Raw genomic sequence first — 18,461 nt, 5'->3', positions numbered from 1 at the left:
ATTATTGAATTTCAGTGGATCATACAACAGAAGGTTGTCTTAAAAGGTTTGCATAATCTACTACTTTTTTTTAGTAGGAGATTAGATGATGTGTGCATTTTTGTCAACGTGTGTTTGCAGACACGTTGGGTCGTCCTTATTGAATTCTAAATGTATGTGTATGTATAAATGAAAGAGATGTGTGAAGATAAGGGTGTCTGGAAAAGTTTGGACATAAGTTGCTGCTGCAAACTGATGATGTAGTTTTAGAGGTTAGGCCAGTCACAAAAATTACGTTATGGACTTATCGTACGATATATGGACATGACTTCGATCATTTCTGCTGACCTCGACATATCCTATTGTGTTTACCTGCACATTCGTTTACATAAGACTGAATGTGACCAGCGTTTTAGCCGTTCGGTCTGCTTCTGTCCTCTCGTCCGCTCCAGGGCTGTCAAATTAAACTTCGAATGTTCGTCGAATTTGTGTAGAAAGCACTAGCACCGATTTTAATGCAAACATACTGCTGAAAAATTGACGCAAGCGATAATTTTTACAAAGAAAAATCTAGAAAGAATTAGAGTTTCAAATACTCCAGTCATTGTCAATAATGTTGGGGCTTGACCCCTAAAATGAATAAATATGACATGATGAAATATTTAAAAGATATTTTCTTCAGAAGACAAAATTTATTTTTGACATTCCAATGTCTGAATATTCTTAAGAATTAAAAAGTTCATTGCTCTTTGAAAGGGTGTATCTGCGTTATTATTATTATCATGCATTATCATTGTATCGGTGGCATCAAATGGTCTTAATGACAATAATATCGTTTATCGCAATTATTTCTGGGACAAGATATCGTCCAACGAAAGTAGTTATCGTCACAGGCCTATTAAAGATAAGCTTTTAAGAAATATATATTAATGATGTGTATGTGAACTGCTTGGTCTATTAAAATGTATAACTAAAACAAGGATGTACACAGTTTATTTATTTATTTTTTTGATTCTGAATTCTTTTCAACCACAAGTGTCTGTTTTTATATAAAAAAAAAAAAAGATCCTTGTTGACTTTTGATATTTGTATTTCTCTTTCAGCCGCAATTTTACCTTATGAGCGAATAAGAATAGAAATAGGCCTAAATCCAAACAACAAGGGTGAAGACGAACTTTTTTTTTTTTTCATGAGCCGGTTGCTCCTTCTATTTTTGCTCTGTTTATCGTCGACCCACGAGAGGGCTTTTTCTATCCGCGCGTGTGTGATTCATCATTTGCGCAAACACGTACTGGATTTACATTTTGCTGTGCTACTTTTCCATGCGTGTGCTAATCGAATTGTGTTTGTGCGTATTTTGCACAGGAGAGGAAGAAGAGAGGTGAGAACAACAGCGATCTCTTTCAAGCGGACGTCTACGCGTACCAGGGCAAATTCCACGAGGCCGCTAAACTCTATAAGAGAAGTGGCCATGACAACAGAGCGCTCGCCATGTATACAGACCTGCGCATGTTTGAGTATGCCAAGGTGTGTGTGTGTGTTTACATTCATATTTAATCACGTGTTCGCTAAATAGCAGGAGTGTGTATGCGTGTGCATTTTTGTGGGAGTGTGTATGCTGAAACCCGTGTGTAAATTGCAGTTCTTGTGTGTGTTCGTTTTCATGTTCTGACATCTGTGTATTTGTGTGGGGCCCCTGCCCTTCGGACCTATTTTCTGTGAAGGAAGACAGACCTGTCCTAATTGTGGCACTGCTCTCTTTTTCTCAGCTCCTCCACTTTACTAGACCCTTGTGGCTCTAGATGCATGCGACGAATAATTAAGACTACTTCAAGTACTTTAGGTTACTTTCAGACGTTTCTTGCAGTCACGCTGCGTGCCCCGACTTTAGAGTGCGTTTATGTGCATGTTTATGTGACAGAGCGAGAGAAGAGCGTGAGAAGACGAAAAGATTTGTTTTTTCCTTGTTCTTTCGTACTTGGGTCTGTTGAACTTGGAAACGTGGTTTCGTTTGGTTTGTTTTTGCACAGTGAAAATTAAAGAATTTCTGTTTGCGTGTGCGTTCCAGAACTTCCTGGCTTCGGCAGACCCTAAAGACACGAAGCTGCTGATGAAGAAGCAGGCGGACTGGGCTAAGAACAGTAAAGAGCCGCGTGCTGCTGCCGACATGTATCTAAGCGCAGGAGAGAACATGAAGGCCATCGAGATCATTGGAGAGCACGGTTGGGTGGACATGTGAGACGAAACTCAGTCACACTTAAACATAGAATTCTTGGTTAAACACATACATACACGTACTGGTTAACTGAAGCCTGAAATGAAAACAAACACAAAAATTCGTCTCATTTTTCTCTCTAAATTTGGTCACCTGTCATTTCCCATCCACACCCAGCAGCCAGCTCTCCCTAATCATACGAGGATTAAGACTTGCTTCCTTTGAGACATGTGAAGCCAGCCAACTCCATTTTTTTTTTTCAAGCGTAATACACTATCTGCCCTTTTCCTCATTTATTGAGCTCACATGATTGGCTAGTGTCACTGTGGTTGACCCTATAAGAGCGAGAAAGAGCAATGCATTCCCTCCTGCCCAGAAAACACAGGCAAATTTGCTCCCTTGGCTGCCAGCCACTGATTTCTGTGATTTCTGTGATTTCAGGATATGAATTCAATACACAATATGCCACAATATGAGAAGAATCTCTGAAAATATTCCAAAAAAAGTGTTCTGACATAAACCATACTGACCCCACCATTAGAAGTCTCTCACAAACTTGAATTTGAGTAGAAAGAGAGTCATTGCAGTCTTTCATGCTTCCTGTATCAGTATCTGAAATTGGAAATCTTACCTGGCACTCCCTCTTGAACATACATCACATTTTCCCAAGCACTAACTTAGCATCGCCAAATAAACACTCTAGCTCATCATTTAGGCAACATGTTAATCCTCCTTCTATTTCCCTTCTACTTATACCATGTACTTGCTCTCATCTTCGCGTTCTCTTTCTCCCTTTGAGTTAGTTTTCTTTTGTCCTGTTTTCACACGTTCCTCTTTTGAAAGCAGTGCCGGAATATTAAAGACTATAGCCTCACATCAAACAGATAATAACAATGTGCAGGACAACATATAATTAAACCACTGGCAAGAAAAGAGGAAAACAATAAAATGGAGCTAATTTCATGGATCGTTGCCCGCACATAATGTGGAAAATGAACCTCCATTGTTTGAGCAACTCCTATTATATTATTGCTATCTTTATATCAGATAAGTAAAGTTCATCTTGAATCAAACAACTCTCTCTCTCACCCGGGCTCTCCTTTTCTCTCCCTGTCTTTTTGCAGGTTGATAGATTTGGCACGGAAGCTCGATAAAGCAGAGCGCGAGCCATTGGCCAGGTGCGCTGAATTCTTCCAGAAGTTGAATCACCATGGTTACGCGGCTGAGACCTACTCCAAAATGGGCGACCTGAAAGCCTTGGTGCAGCTACATGTAGAGGCCAGGCACTGGGATGAGGTTTGTGTGGGCGGTCGGGTGACAGCCGGTCCAATAAATTTCTCTTTGTCAGTTGCCAAATGTGTTTTATAACATGTAGTTTGAATTTCTAGTGTTGCTGTGGTACAATTACGTGCTGCTAATTACAAGCTACCGAACTGATAATTAACTAACTTACCTACTAATTAACCACTCTGCTTTTACACACGTGTCCAAAGATGTCCAAAAACAGAAAGTTCTCAACTATTGTGCTCTGATGATTCAGACCATACCAGTGTTGTGAATCTTTCAAAGAATCTTTCAGAACATGTCATTATAAACTATTAAAACAATCTATTAAGAATAATAAATTGCCTTATATGGTTACTTATAGCATTCTTGAATCTAATTGTTTAGAAACTGTTAAAAAAGTTATCGGTTCTGCAGTAACAACCTACGCACTTCTATGGCAGATGGTTCACATCAGCAGATTTTTATGACATTTGGGCAAGCAAACATTTGATCATCTTTGAAACAGTGCCTATTAGTGGAGTTGATATACTTGAACAAACCTACAAGGAAAATTTACTTTTTTCAATCATTTATTCAAGAGAACTATCAATAAAAAGTAAGTACACCCTTGGCCTCAGAAGCTAGTATTGCCCCCCTTAGCAGAAATTTTTGACCACTCTTCCATGTTCTTTCAGTTGCAAGAGCGTGTGTGAGCGTTTTCTTGCAAGTACTGCCCGTTTCAAATCCCCCCACAACATTTCAATGGGATTCAAATCCAGGCTTTCATTAGGCCATTCCATAATCCTCCATTTCTTCTTTTTGAGCCATTCCTCTGTGGATTTGTTAGTGTGCTTAGGATCATTATCCTGTTGAAAAGTCCACTTTTGGTTCAACTTCAACTTTTGGACAGATGGCTTTAGATTATCTTCAAGCACTCTTTGATGCAGAATTCGTAGTTGAATCAGTGAATGCAAGCTGTCTAGTCCCTGAGGCAGCGAAGCAACCCCAAACCATAATATTTCCACCACCGTGCTTCACAGTTGGTATGAGGTGCGTCTCCTGTAAATCTGTCTTTGGTCTGTGCCAAACATGTCTGCTGTTACAGTGGCCAAACAACTCTGTCTTTGATTCGTCTGTCCAGAGCACATTATTCCAAAAGGCCTGGTCTTTGCCTATATGCTCATCGGCAAACTATAGTCTTGCAAAGGCATTTTTCGTGGTACGCCTCCCATGCAGGTCAAATTTGTGCAATCTCTTTCTGATTGTAGAAGCATGCACTTTGACACCAACAGTTGAAAGACTTACTAACAGATCCTGTGATTAAATTTTCGGGGTCTTGGAGACTTCTTTTTGCATCAAATGGTCTGCTCTTTGGCTGAAATTGCTAGGATGGCCAGTCCTGGACAAATTGGCAGTCATTTGAAATCTGTGCCATTTGTAGATTATTTTCCTTACAGTGGAATGATGTATTTCAAATAATTTGGAGGTCTTTTTAAATCCCTTGCCAGACTCATAGGCATCCACAACTTTTTTAGATCTTGGCACGATGACACCACACACCTCAGTAACAAAGTGAACACCAGACAATAGATATGAGAGGGATATAAATAAGACCGTTTCCACTTGCAGTCCCTAAGCAGGTTCTAATCACTGGCACCTGGAATCTTGAACACACAATCTTGAACACCTGATTCTAATTTTATGGATTTGAAGGTGTGATAAATGTAGGGGTATACTTACTTTTTCCATGTGACTGATCTGTTTTTTGTTCATTTAAATTGTGAAAATTACTACAAAATGTCAATTTTATGTGTCAATAGATAGAGTGTATCAACTTTATTAGTAGACGCTGTTTCAAAGCGGATCAAATACTTGCCAGTCCAAATATGTCAAAAAAGCCAACAATTTCCATTGGGTGTACTTGTTTTTACACATGGCTGTAACTATAAATTAACAAAAAATACAATGTGCTACTCGTCTTTAATTAATATAAAAATTCTAATTGTTGGCAGTTTGCTATGGCGAAGTAGGAATGAAACTCACTTCAAGATACCTTAATGATTTAGGAACAACAGTACACATTTATCCTCATTAAAAATGCCAGGATCTATGAGTATGCACAATATGCAAATTGAAACCGCCCCCTAAGTTCTCCTGCTATCCCTAATAGCTAACCATATAGTTAACTGCTAGTAAACCAGCCTGTTTTCAGTATCTAAATCTCATTTTTCGTTGTCGGTATTCTCAGAAAGTTATTTATTGAATAAATTAACAAGCTTACTGCATAGTTTCTGTGGCTAAAGATTATGGGCATCGCATAACTATCTAGTAATTTGCATGTAACCTATTTTGTGACACCAGAACAGTCAATCTGATGATATGTACTCAAACTATGTTGCTAATTTTAAACAAGCTTAAAGGCCATTTTGAGGGTGGTACTAAAAAGTAGTAAAGTGATTAACTCGTGTTTTTACATGTTTTTACCATTTTACCACAGGCTTTCACTCTGGTCGAGAAGCATCCTCAGTACAAGGATGATGTGTATGTTCCGTATGCACAGTGGCTTGCTGAGAACGACCGCTTCGAAGAGGCCCAGAAAGGTGAGTCAATCGTTTCCACTTTTTCTTGCAGACAGCAGTTTTTCACATAGTTGCAGCCTATTCAGCAAGTGCTATGGATTATAATTACATGTCCACATTACATACAGGAAAAAAATAGACAGTGTGTGGGAGCGATGGCCTCGCCCCTATATTGTTGGAGAAAGAAATGTAGATTGTTCTATGCAGCACTGATTATCTTTCTGGTCATAATCCACCATTGTGCTTCGGCTGATTATAATTGGCAGCGGGAGACGCTATACAAGCCCGACCAGGCAGAGATGTCTTCAGACTCCACACCACACACACACACACTTCGTTTCATTAACCCAAGAATTCATCTCCTCATTCCTCAGCTACTCCGGACCACCGTCTGTGTTTATCATAGACTCTCCTCTAAACCGTTGGAGCTGAGCCGCACTCCAGCCACGTCTAATCTCTTGTGATAAATGGCACTTCGACCCAGAATGCAGCTAATGGAGTCCCGACCCTTAAAAAAGTCTTCCTACATGAGGTCGTGGCAGGGGTTGCATTGCTGTAAAGCTGTGTTTCATTAGGCTGAGATTATGCAAGGAGGGAACCCTGTGTTCAATCCTGCTCAGGTTTCTAAGTGCGACTCTGTTTGACATCCACTAATAGCCTCTCATTTTCTCTGTGCACTGAGTTGCAGCAGAGATTAGACTTTAAGAGCAGAGGTTCGTACGACTTGTGTGCATTAAGTACAAATTACTTCTGGCGTGTGGGTGAGGTAGAGAGGTCTGGCCCGGTTCCCTGTATGTAACACCTTGCAGCTGGAAGAGAAGAGCGGAATTTATTCCTTACATAACCAAACTCTGGGAAAGATTCTGGTCAAATATGAATGTAATGCCAGATGATTTAGCAGTGCAAATGACTAAATCCCTGTTTAGACTGATTAATGAAGGGTATTATGTCCAAAGATTGATGGCAGAACTGAACCGGACAGCTTCTCGGCTTGAGGTTCTGAAATTAACGATCGTGTGATTTGAGTTTTTAAGTGGCTTCTAAGTCAATTGTAGACAGTTTGTCAAATTAAAGCTGACGTCTGAAGCTAAACAGCTTGACTGTCAGCTCAGGCCGGATTTAAATAAGTAGCCACATATTGGTATGAAGAATGACACGAGACATGATGTATCGTTATAGAAAAGTGGATTTCGTCCTCAATCTGGAATATTGATGTCAAAATGAAATAAATAAAAAAATGTATATAACATATAGAATAGTAAAACATACTCCTGAACTGGCACCAGTGCTACTTTTTGAGGAATTCACATTTTAATTTAATTTCATTTAATTTAATGGCAGCTTGGCTTTTTGACACTGATTGGCGAATAAAGAAAGAAAGTTTTTGCGTAGCATTTTCATATATAACTGACACTTATTTTGTTTAGTCCCTCGAGTTGCCCTTTCAAGTTGTTTTGTATTGATTTTTTCCCTCCTCCGGATTACATAATGAGCTTTGAATTTGTTTTGTCTGGTTCTCCAGCAGTTTTGATTAAAGATGAAGAGACACAAGTACTCAGACTAAACTGAAGTAGATTAGAAGTTAACATAAACCACTTGGATCACCATGTTTTCATAATCTTCTCTGCATGAAGGATATTTGCCAGGCATTGCACGAATCTTATTTGTATCGAAGGGCTTCTGGTGTCATTAGATATAATGAATATAGATTAAAATTTTAACTTTAGCCTGTTTTGTTTTACTTGGTGAACCCCTTGAATCCTTTACGTCATTGTGTAACTTTCACCCAGTGAAACACCGTCAAATATTGAATTGTTGCCTTAGGCATCAAAATCGCATCTTATTGTATCGTAGCAGGTGCAGTCTTATCATCAAATATCGAAATCGTGGCGCAACAGAAAAGCGTTCGCCCTAACTAGAAAAATAAACAGAAAGCTGAAACATGTCAAACAAAGAAAGGAAATCTTATTGGTGTTCTTATGTCATATTGATCATGATAACTCCTTTTTTTTTTTTTTTTCTTTTTTTTTTTCTTTTTCTTACAAAAGGTCAGATTGTTCTTGAGTATATTCTATTGAACCATTTGATCAGATGATGCTCTAACATGAAACATGGATCTAACACGGGGACATACCAAAGACTGCAAAATATTTCGAAGCGTCTACTTTTCACTCAAGTTATTGCTGATAATGTAATTTGTGATGGGGGAAAAAAATTGTACTTAAAACATTTTCACTAGTGCCTCTCAGACTTTGGACCCGACTGTAAGTCTGAGAATACCTACGATAATCCAGTTTAGGAGGAGGCATTATGAAAATATTCAATATAATTTATATTGGTAATATATAATATATAAATATAATATATATACTCCCCACCCAGTAACCAAAAATGTACAGTATTTAGTACAGTTTACATGGATAGTATAATATCATACATTAAAATAAACAAATTAATGGAATAATGATTACCAAGATAATCATTTAGTGCTTGAGTAAAGTGTTTATTGAAGAGGCAGTTCTCCAGTGTTCAGCTGAAGATAGGCAGATTCTCAGCTGCCAAGACGTTCATTTTGCCACCTGAGTGCCTGCAGATAAGAACCGTGATGCCCGTCTTCCTTGTGTCTTGGAGGATGGAGGGGCGAGTCAAGCCGTGCGTATGGCTGATTGGGAATATGATGCAGAGCAGGGTGTGAGAAGTGTGATCAGCTAGGTAGCGGTTTGTTTTTGGCTGCTTGTTGTGGAGAGCTACAGGAAGCTAGTTAAGGGAACGCAGAAAAAAGTGCTCGTAATGGATGACCTGCAAGAGCATCATGACACTATAATCTTTCATAAAAATAAAAATATATATCTTCAGCTTTTCTTTACCTTACTTTACTCTACTGTTTGTTAATGTCCTGTGATTTCACTTCTTGTTTTTCCTTTCTTTGTTTATCAGCTTTCCACAAGGCTGGCCGGCAAGCGGAGGCTGTAAAGGTTTTGGAGCAGCTTACCCACAATGCTGTTGTGGAGAGCCGATTCAACGACGCATCATACTACTTCTGGATGCTCTCCATGCAGTGTCTGGATATAGCACGAGGTGTTTGTGTGTAAATGAAATTAACTAGACATCATTCACCAGTGGTATTTGTAGTTCAGTATGTTTCCTTTCTAAGTATTGCAGTTCTCTCAAAATGCTTTATGTATGTGTGTTTGCTTTCATGTTATTTATTTCCATAGATAATGAGGAGAAGAGGGAGGAGATGTTGAAGAAGTTCCACAGTTTTCAGCATTTGGCTGAGCTGTACCATGTCTACCACTCCATTCATCGCTACATGGTGATTCTCCTTATCCAAACCACTTTACTGTTGTTGTTGTTGTTGTTGTTTTTAATTAGCTGTAAGACATAGTTTAATTGTTGCAGGTGGATCTTCTAAAACAGTGAAAACCACCTCTGTGATTTTTACCTCTACGAATGGGTTGTTAAAGTGTTCCTGCCTGGCCATAATGAGGCCACGTTTAGTGCAAACTGCTGCTTGCATTCCAAGATTCCCTCAAGGCCATCATGACTTAAAACACATTTCTTTCTGTTTCTTTATCCCTTCATCTTAGCTTTAGTTTGATTTACATAAGCTAATTTATTTGATTTATTCTTATATACAACATAACTTGTTTTTTTTTTTGTGTGTGTGTGTGTGTGTTAAATGCTGTACATGACCAGGAATTATCTATATAATTTGGAAAACCTTTTAAAATAGTTTCTACACTGCCTTTCATAAGTATTCACCCTCTTGACCTTTTGTACGTTCCATAGTGTCACAACCTGGAACTTTTATGTCATGAAGCTACAGGAAATAACCTGTAATATTAAAAAGGATCCAGGATAAAGTTTGGGAAAATCAATCATGGTTTGGTTATTGAACTTTGAACATCCCGCAGAGCACCATTACAGTGGGGGAAATAAGTATTGGACACGTCAACATTTTTTTCAGAAAATATATTTCCAATGAGGCTATTCACATGGAATTTTGACCAGACTTTGAAATCTGAGCATTATCTAATCTAATCACCAGAAATCCGTAAGTAATTATACCCCCTATCTGTGCAAATTAATATCAGCTGGGTTAGTAAATTGATGGTCTATAAAAAGGCTTTTTATTTTCCCCACTGTAAAATATGTTATTAAAAGTGGAAAGAATATGACACAACCACAGTTCTGCCTAGTTGTTTGGAGGACACCGTCCACCAAAAGTCATTGACTGGGTAAGGAATGTATTAGTCAGAGATGTAACCAGTGGGCTCCGTTCATGAATACTTCATAACATTTTATTCTTTATTTGTAAATAATTGTGCAAACTATAAAAGTTGGTGGTGGTGGTTGTGGTGGTTGTGGGTTGAATACATATACAAGGCACTGTATGTTACTGCTCTTGTAGATTGGCAAATCCTAACTGTCATGTTCTCTGCAGAGACATCCAGATTTGTTATAACTTCGGACTGAGTCATTGCCTGCACCACACACTGCAACAGTCATCATGTCTCTAAAATGATCTGATTCCCTAAATAAATGACTTGTATTTGAAATGGTTTCCCTTTGCTGCAGCATTTCTGCCTTTGCAGTGGTGTAGTCGTTCGGAAAATTGCGACTGGTATTTTTGTTTGAAAATAATAACAGAAAGTAGAAAACGTTAATTCTGTATCGGAATATGTTTCTCACTCACCATTTTCCAGAAATGGTCAGTGTTATATTAATGAGAAATCCAGGGTGGAATTACTTGTTTCTGGCAGTTCTAATTCACCACATAAATGAATGAACTCGCACAATTAGCTGGGGCTAATTTGTTGGTTGGTGCTGTTTTTTCATTATTCCGTTGAGAAGTTAGCGCTGTGGGATGTCTTAGGGGGACACTGTTACTGCCGTTACAATGGATATTTACTAAGAGAACATTTTAAACAGCAGAGACTAGTTAGGCTCGTAGTTTGAGCTACATTTGATCCAGGAGAAGACAAACATGATGGATTTCCTTGAAGGTCATGTTAATTATAAAGATTAATTTGCAAGTCATTCTTGGTGGATTTATTCAGTTATTAAATTATTTTGGGAAAGTAGTCCTAGATAAGCAGTTAAACCAAATGACCATTGATCCTGAGGCTAGGTGAAGGCAGGACAGAGATATGGAGATGATAGGACTGTTCCAGTTGTTAAGTTTTAATGTGGATACAGTATTTAGGTGTTTAAATATTACAGTACAGGAAAAAAAAGGATAAATAGGTACCTATGGAAAACGTGTGATTGGTATTGGCGATAAATGTGTTGTTTTATCAGCAAGGATTGACTCATATTGCTTGAAACTTTGTGTGTCTTTCTTTCAGGTTGAGCCCTTCAGTTCAAACATGCCAGAGACTCTCTTCAACCTCTCGAGATTCCTTTTCCACAACTTGACCAAAGATATTCCTCTGGGCATCTCCAAAGTGTATCCTTTATGAAAACACACGTACAGATCGAGCTAACCTGAGCATCTGCATGGTGCTTGATCATGTACCGACCTTTTAATAAGTGCTCACTTGAATCAAGGATATTCAAGTATTTAGAATACGCGCTCGTTGTTTCTGTATGTGTCTGAAAGAGAGAGAGAGAGACTTGATTGAGTCGTGAACTGAATGCATATGAACTCTTCTCACATCACCTTTAGATTTAAGAATTCAGATGAAGTGATGAAACACTTCAGGAAAATGTCTCTTTTGCCTCCTCTGTGGATCAGAGTGACAGAGGAAGAGTGAGAGAGTTAAGGAGAGAATGCAAGCAAGCATGACGGTGTGAAGGCAAAAGATGAATTTAGATCTGCAATTTTTTTTTTGTCACTTTCATTTAATTGCCATTTGGACCTGTCTTCAATATCTCACTTTGTCTCTGTCTCATTCACACACCCTCCCTCCTCTATCTGTCTTTATCTCAGATGCACATCCTCTCTCTCTCTCTCTCTCTCTCATTTATTGAAGTCTTCCAGCTATTTCCTCGTGAGTTACCAGATGTTCACGACACTGAGTGAATGAACATATGGCAGCTGTTCCCTATTTGACAATGTAGAGAATGAGAGAAACGATTTGAGAGAAAGTGTTACAGAGAAAAAAAAGGTATGAAAGAAAACACTTGTTCTTCCTTCACGGTCCTTCCCTGAATATGTGAGTGGTGAGAAGCAAATTAATTACTAAAAGATTTTTTAAAAGATGTCCACTTTTTCTGGTTTATGACTTTTCAGCTAGGTGGTAGGATTTCCTCCACCAGGAATATTCTCACACCGTCCTAGACTTAGAACAGGAATATACAATCACCAGCCACTTTAATGGGAACATCTGTATACCTGCTCATTCATGCAATTATCTAACCAAAGTTGCCTGGTCTTCCAGTCTTCAGACATCCAGTTTGGGTAAGCCTGTGCCCACTGTAGTCTCGGGTTTCTGTTCTTGGCTGACAGGAGTGGAAACTGATGTGGTCTCCTGCTGTTGTAGCCCATCTGCCTCAATGTTCGACAAGGTGCACACTGAGATGCTTTTCTGCTCACCACCGTCATAAAGAGTGGTTGTTTGAGTTACCATAGCCTTCCTGTCAGCTGTATTAACCAGTCTGGCCAGTCTCTAACCTCTCTCATCAACAAAGCTTTTCCACCTGCTGTACTACCAGTTACTGGATGGTTGTTGTTTTTGGTGTGAACTCCAGAGACTATTGTGTGCGAACATCCCAGGAGATCAGCAGTTAATATAACCCCCAACCCCGCACGTTTTGATGTTTGCTGTGAATATTACGTGCAACTTTTCACTTGTATGTGCATGGCTTTCTGTCTTACACTGCTGCCACATAATTGGCTGGTTGTATAATTGCATGGAAGAGCAGATGTACATGTGTTCCTAATAAAGTGGCCAGCGAGTGTGTGTACAATTTAGAAAATATGGTGGGCTGTTTCTTAAAAAAGAACCCCAACCATCTGTTTGCATCAGTGAATTTGACAGGAATTGGGAGCAAACTGAAATGTAAGGAAAAGCGAACATGAGAGAATAGAAACAAAAGACAAATTTATTTTTATATATTTTTTAAAATAATTTCAACACTTACATGTCTTTTCAGTTCTGCTAGTTCTCCTGTTGGTGTCTCCCTCTACGTCAAGGTTTAGTGGTTTAGCCCAGACATGGTAGGTGGGCTAATGAGATTTTGTCTATGAGAACGGAGCCGAACAAACATATGTGTACAAGAAAGAAAGGAAAATAAATCCGTGAACAACAAAATGTAGAAAAACATACAGTATTTTAGGGCTGGGAGCGATATGACAAAAATATCATATCACAATACTTGAGGACATTTCTACGATACACGATGCGTAACACGATATACAAGTTTGCATATCCCTTGTAGAATCTGGTAAATCTTAATATTGTTAACAAAATAAGAGGACTCATAAAAATCCCACATTGTTTTTTATTTAGTACTGTCCTGCATAAGCTATTTCACATAACAGATGCTTACTTATAGTTCACAAGACAAGATGATAGCTGAATTTATAAAAATTACCCAGTTCAAAAGTTTACATACCGTTAATTCTTAATACTGTTACCTGTCCTTACCTGGATGATCTCTGACTGATATTATGTTTTGTGATAGTTGTTCATGAGTCCCTTGTTTGTCCTGAGCAATTAAACTGTCCACTGTTCTTCAGAAAAATCCTCCAGGTCCTGCGTATTCTTTGCTTTTCCATCATATTCTGCATATTTGACCCCTTTCATATAGTGGCCGTATGATTTTGAGATCCATCTTTTCACACTGAGGACGTCTGAGGAACTCGTACACAACTATTACATAAGGTGCGAACATTCACTGATGCTCAAGAACAGGATGATCGGTGTATATTATTATTATTTTGTTTAAAGATCTTTTTTTTTTTTTTTTTTTAATTTAGTACTGCCCTCCAGACGCTAAATAAGATAGTTACGTGTCTCCCAGAAGACAAAATACTAACAATTTACACCGATCATCCTGTTCAAAAGTTTACATCTTAATGTATCGTGTTACCTTCTTGAGCATCAGTAAATGTTTGCACCTTTTGTAATATTGTGTACGAGTCCCTCAGACACCCTCAGTGTGAAAAGATGGATCTCAACATCATATAGCCGCTGTTGGAAAGGGGTCAAATAAGATCCCTCTTATTTTGTTATCAGTATTAAGATTTAGCAGATTCTGCAAGGGGTATGCAAACTTTTGGGCACAACTGTATAATTTAGCTAACAAACAATCTGCAACACAGTAGTAAAATTAAAAAAAAAAAAAAAAGGGTCAACAGAGTTTGAATAGATTTTTCTCTAATGCCTACAAAGACAAAAAAATTACATTAAAAAATTTAAAAAATTTTTTTTTTTTATTTTTTTACAAAAAATTGCATCAAATCAACGGTGTCCATTTATTACCATTTAATTTGTAATTAATAAAACACGTTTGCAAAAAAAAGAGTCTTTTTAAGATTATTTTTTTTTAAGATTATGGGGAAGAGAAATACACAATCTACCACAAATGTTTGTTTTTTCAAGTCCCCCCCCGCCCATTATAATTGAATTGGGTTTTCATCGTCCACATACAAACATTAACGCCATGCAAAATGAACAGCATACCTAAAGTAACATTATGTGAGTGCTTTTATTAAAATTAGCACGCATAAAGCATCAGTACATTCATTAGGTTCGTATTGCTCTATTTTGTGCAGTCTCTCAGACTGATTCACGTTGTTGCCGATCGGCATTGAGCATGTAATGTTCAAAAAGGATCTACCCTTTCCATTTTCATGATATGTTTTTGGTTTTGCTTTTGAGATTTCTGACTTGTTGTTGAGATTTACAAACCACTGTAGTTTTGTCTCAACAACAACTCCTTTGCAGAAGTCTTGATATGACTTTGTTACACCACTAAGGAAAATCCTATATAGCTAGCTATGCATGAAGGCTAGTGAGAGATTGATTATTTAGATAATGCCCACTGCTCCCATTACAGTTTATTTAGTATTACCACGTATGTCTGTCAAGTCAGGGGTTATGATCTTGAAGACATTTCTGCTTTTATCCACTTGACTCGGATATTCAGAATGAAGCATGATTTGTTGTTTGGGTGTGAAACTCTGTGATTTGTGCCTTGATCCTTGACAGACAGCTCAGCTATACTCTGTATGCATTGGCTAAGCAGAGTAAGGCACTGGGGGCCTATAAGGTGGCACGGCATGCCTTTGAGAAGCTCCAGGGCCTCAAGATCCCAGCTCAATTCCAGGAGAGCATGGAGCTCAGCTCGCTCACTGTCCGTTCCAAACCCTACCGGGACAGTGAAGTGTGTATCTGTGTGTTCTTAATATCTGATGCTCTATCTATGAGTTTATAACAGAATTTCATAATAATTAAGATCCCATGTCTTCCAAAATATGTTCTATTCCTTAAATTACCATTGTGTCAATGTAGGTAAAGCAGACCTGATCATTTAGGGCTTTCTTTATTTTAAAATTAGATTTTTATATATATATATATATAAAAAAAATTATTAAATATAAAAAATAAAATTAAAAAGGGTCCTGAAATGTGACATTATGTATAAGTAGCCTTAGACACACGTTTCCTGGGGCTGAACCTCAAATAGGGTTGAGCATTATATACTGCTTATACAGTGCTGTGAAAAAAGTATCTGCTTTATTCGGTTTTTGTGTGTATCTCGTACTAAATAGTTTTCAATCTTCAAACGAAATACAACTTAAAACAAAGGCAACCTGAGTAGACACACAGTTTATAATACAGTCGTTTTTTGTTGTTTTTTAAGCAAAAAAAAAAAAAAAAGTTATCCAACACCTACAGTATCACCCATTTGGAAAAACTATTTGGCCCCTTAAACATAAAATCTGCTTGTGCCACCTTTAGTTTCATAGATTTGGGGAATTAGTAACTACAGGGGACAAATAAATTTTCACACAGGCCCAGTTGGTATTGGATAACTTTTTTGCTTCAATAAAGAACATTATCATTTAAAAACTGTATTTTGCGTTTACTCAGGTTGCCTTTGTTTTATCTTAGATTCTGTTTTCATTTCTGAAACTAATTTAGTATGAGATATAAACAAGCACTGCACTGTATATGTACTGCCATAATATATAATAATTTTAATATGATGTTTAATATGTAATATTGTGTTCCTTGTTTATGTTAACTTTGGTGTGTGTTTATTTTTCAGGACTTAATTCCAATGTGTTACCGCTGTTCCACCCACAACCCGCTGCTAAACAACCAGGGCAATGCCTGCGTTAACTGCAGACAACCGTTTATTTACTCTGCCTCCTCTTACGGTGAGCGAGCAGCATGCCTGTCAATCACAGCAAAGGGCCTTCCCCGAAGTGTTTAATATTTAAATAGGTCTCTGGATCCATTTTAATCTTTGTGAAATAGGATTTGAGTCTTTGTATAGGCACTAAATATAATTGCGTGTGTGTGTGTGTTTAGAAGTCCTTCCTTTGGTGGAGTTCTATTTAGAGGACGGTATCGCAGATGAGGAAGCAGTATCTCTGATTGACCTGGAAGTGCCACGAGCGGACAAGAAGACAACCCGCTGGCAGGAGATGAACAGAGGCGGTATCCTTTTACATACACTCACACACACACACAGTGTTTGTGTGGTTACAGGGCATTTAAATAAGTAGTATGCAGAAGGGTGTAAGTGTGGTTATAGCTAAGTGAATTAGGATCCCTGCCACTGGATTAGTTCTGCTTATGTACTCTTACCTAAGCAGAATGAAGGACATCAAATGTGACACTTAAATTCAGCTAAATTATAATAATACATTAATAATAAGTGATGTATCCAGTGTTACTCTTAAAAAAATAAAATTATTGAAAGGTACGTTTTGAATAAAACTATTTAGACTTAGATACTATTTAGACTTTAAAATAAAGCGCAAATACTGTAGTGACAAAAGGTTTGTTATAATTGCAATGCCTTATTACTTCATGCTATTTACAGTAAATTTAGTGTCTTTCATTAGACAAAGATAAGCAAAGATAAAGTACTGTACAATTTTTAGAACGAATGAACAGTTTGTTAAGAAGAATGCAAGGGAGAATATGCCAGAGTGTGAAGCAGAGCAGTTTCAGGACAATATGTCAAAGCGTTTGAAAGTATGAAACAGATGGCAACCAAAGGACGTGTGTGTGTGTGTGTACTTGTGTAGCTCTCCTTAACTGGGTGTTGCAGATAGTCAGACTCTAAGGCTGGATGATGATGTCGAACATCCTGAAGAAGATCCCTTTATGGCCAAACTAAGTTTTGAGGTGAGAGGAAGATTTATAGCTTGGCTGAGAGAGAGGTGGGAAAGAATTGTGATAAACATGTATAAAACCTACATTCAATTTTCACTTAGCATATCCTCTCAATAATGGATACGAACCAGGTTTCTTCACTATAGGGGTATAATGCAATGCCAGGATCTGTATCAGTATAGTGCTCCAAATATTCATACCGCTATCTGTATTCGAATTTAATCCTGAAGTGGCCGTGGACTAAACAGGAACGGGTTCCTTCCTTACTTCCTCCGTTCCTTTCCTTGCCTGAATTTTTTAGATTCTCTTTCCCCAAAATATAAACAAGCTTTTTGCCTAATTTAAACCTCAATGACCCTGACCAGTCAGTTACTAAGGATGATTGAATAAGCACTGTAAATGCGTTGCACTGCACTTTGAGTTCATATTAATTAGCTTTATATGTGACTGCCCACAAACATCCACAAGCATCCCACTCGTGCAACTTTCCCATTCCCAATCCACACCTCAAGATTCAACCAACTGTCCTGTGAACCTTTCTGGCAAGCTTTCTAAAAATAAATAAATCAATAAAAAATTGAATAGTGTTCCTGCTATTCGTAACTGTATTTGTATCTATTTGGAATATATCTCAATCCAAATAACAAATTCCCATTCAGTTACATCCCTGCTTCACTACTGACTGTGTGTCTGTGGTCACTGGTGATTCTGCTAATGTGTGTCTTACAGCAGGGGGGCAGTGAGTTTGTTCCAGTCGTGGTCAGTCGTGCAGTGTTGAGCTCCATGTCGAGAAGAGATGTATTAATAAAGCGCTGGCCCAAGCCTTTGCGCTGGCAGTACTACCGCTCTCTACTGCCTGATGTCAGCATTACCATGTGTCCCTCTTGCTTTCAGGTACACACACACACACACACACAAAGACACACACGGTGTTTGCGTGTTTCTTTAATTTATACCATAGGGGCCAGTCAGCATTAAGCAAACGAGACCACACTATCTGATCTACCTCAATTGAGTTCTTTCATTTTTCGCCACACGATAAGTAATTCACATCCTGTTTCTTATGTTATTCATTTTTCTTCTTTGTTCTTCATCTTGATTGCACACTTCCTCTGTCTG

General features: G+C 38.1%; 1 protein-coding gene across 3 annotated transcripts in view; it reads left to right on the top strand.

The window, feature by feature from the left end:
• Positions 1 to 18,461, top strand: part of ift122 (intraflagellar transport 122 homolog (Chlamydomonas)) — a 48,631-nt gene that overhangs the window by 29,549 nt on the left and 621 nt on the right. Inside the window, exons 17-28 of one of the 3 annotated variants that reach the window (XM_017468968.3) lie at positions 1,345 to 1,506; positions 2,048 to 2,214; positions 3,319 to 3,490; positions 5,958 to 6,060; positions 8,977 to 9,117; positions 9,258 to 9,355; positions 11,391 to 11,491; positions 15,210 to 15,375; positions 16,264 to 16,375; positions 16,530 to 16,658; positions 17,278 to 17,354; positions 18,075 to 18,236. In XM_017468968.3, the coding sequence (XP_017324457.1) occupies positions 1,345 to 1,506; positions 2,048 to 2,214; positions 3,319 to 3,490; positions 5,958 to 6,060; positions 8,977 to 9,117; positions 9,258 to 9,355; positions 11,391 to 11,491; positions 15,210 to 15,375; positions 16,264 to 16,375; positions 16,530 to 16,658; positions 17,278 to 17,354; positions 18,075 to 18,236 (1,590 nt within the window). Of the gene's footprint in view, positions 1 to 1,344; positions 1,507 to 2,047; positions 2,215 to 3,318; positions 3,491 to 5,957; positions 6,061 to 8,976; positions 9,118 to 9,257; positions 9,356 to 11,390; positions 11,492 to 15,209; positions 15,376 to 16,263; positions 16,443 to 16,529; positions 16,659 to 17,277; positions 17,355 to 18,071; positions 18,237 to 18,461 lie in introns of those variants that run through there. The other 2 variants (XM_017468967.3, XM_053680162.1) reach the window with 2 other exon arrangements.

The sequence above is a fragment of the Ictalurus punctatus genome, chromosome 5, assembly GCF_001660625.3.
Source record: "Ictalurus punctatus breed USDA103 chromosome 5, Coco_2.0, whole genome shotgun sequence".
Taxonomy (NCBI): domain Eukaryota; kingdom Metazoa; phylum Chordata; class Actinopteri; order Siluriformes; family Ictaluridae; genus Ictalurus; species Ictalurus punctatus.
The sequence above is the reverse complement of the archived record's forward strand: the minus strand, read 5'-3'. Positions and strand labels throughout refer to the sequence as shown.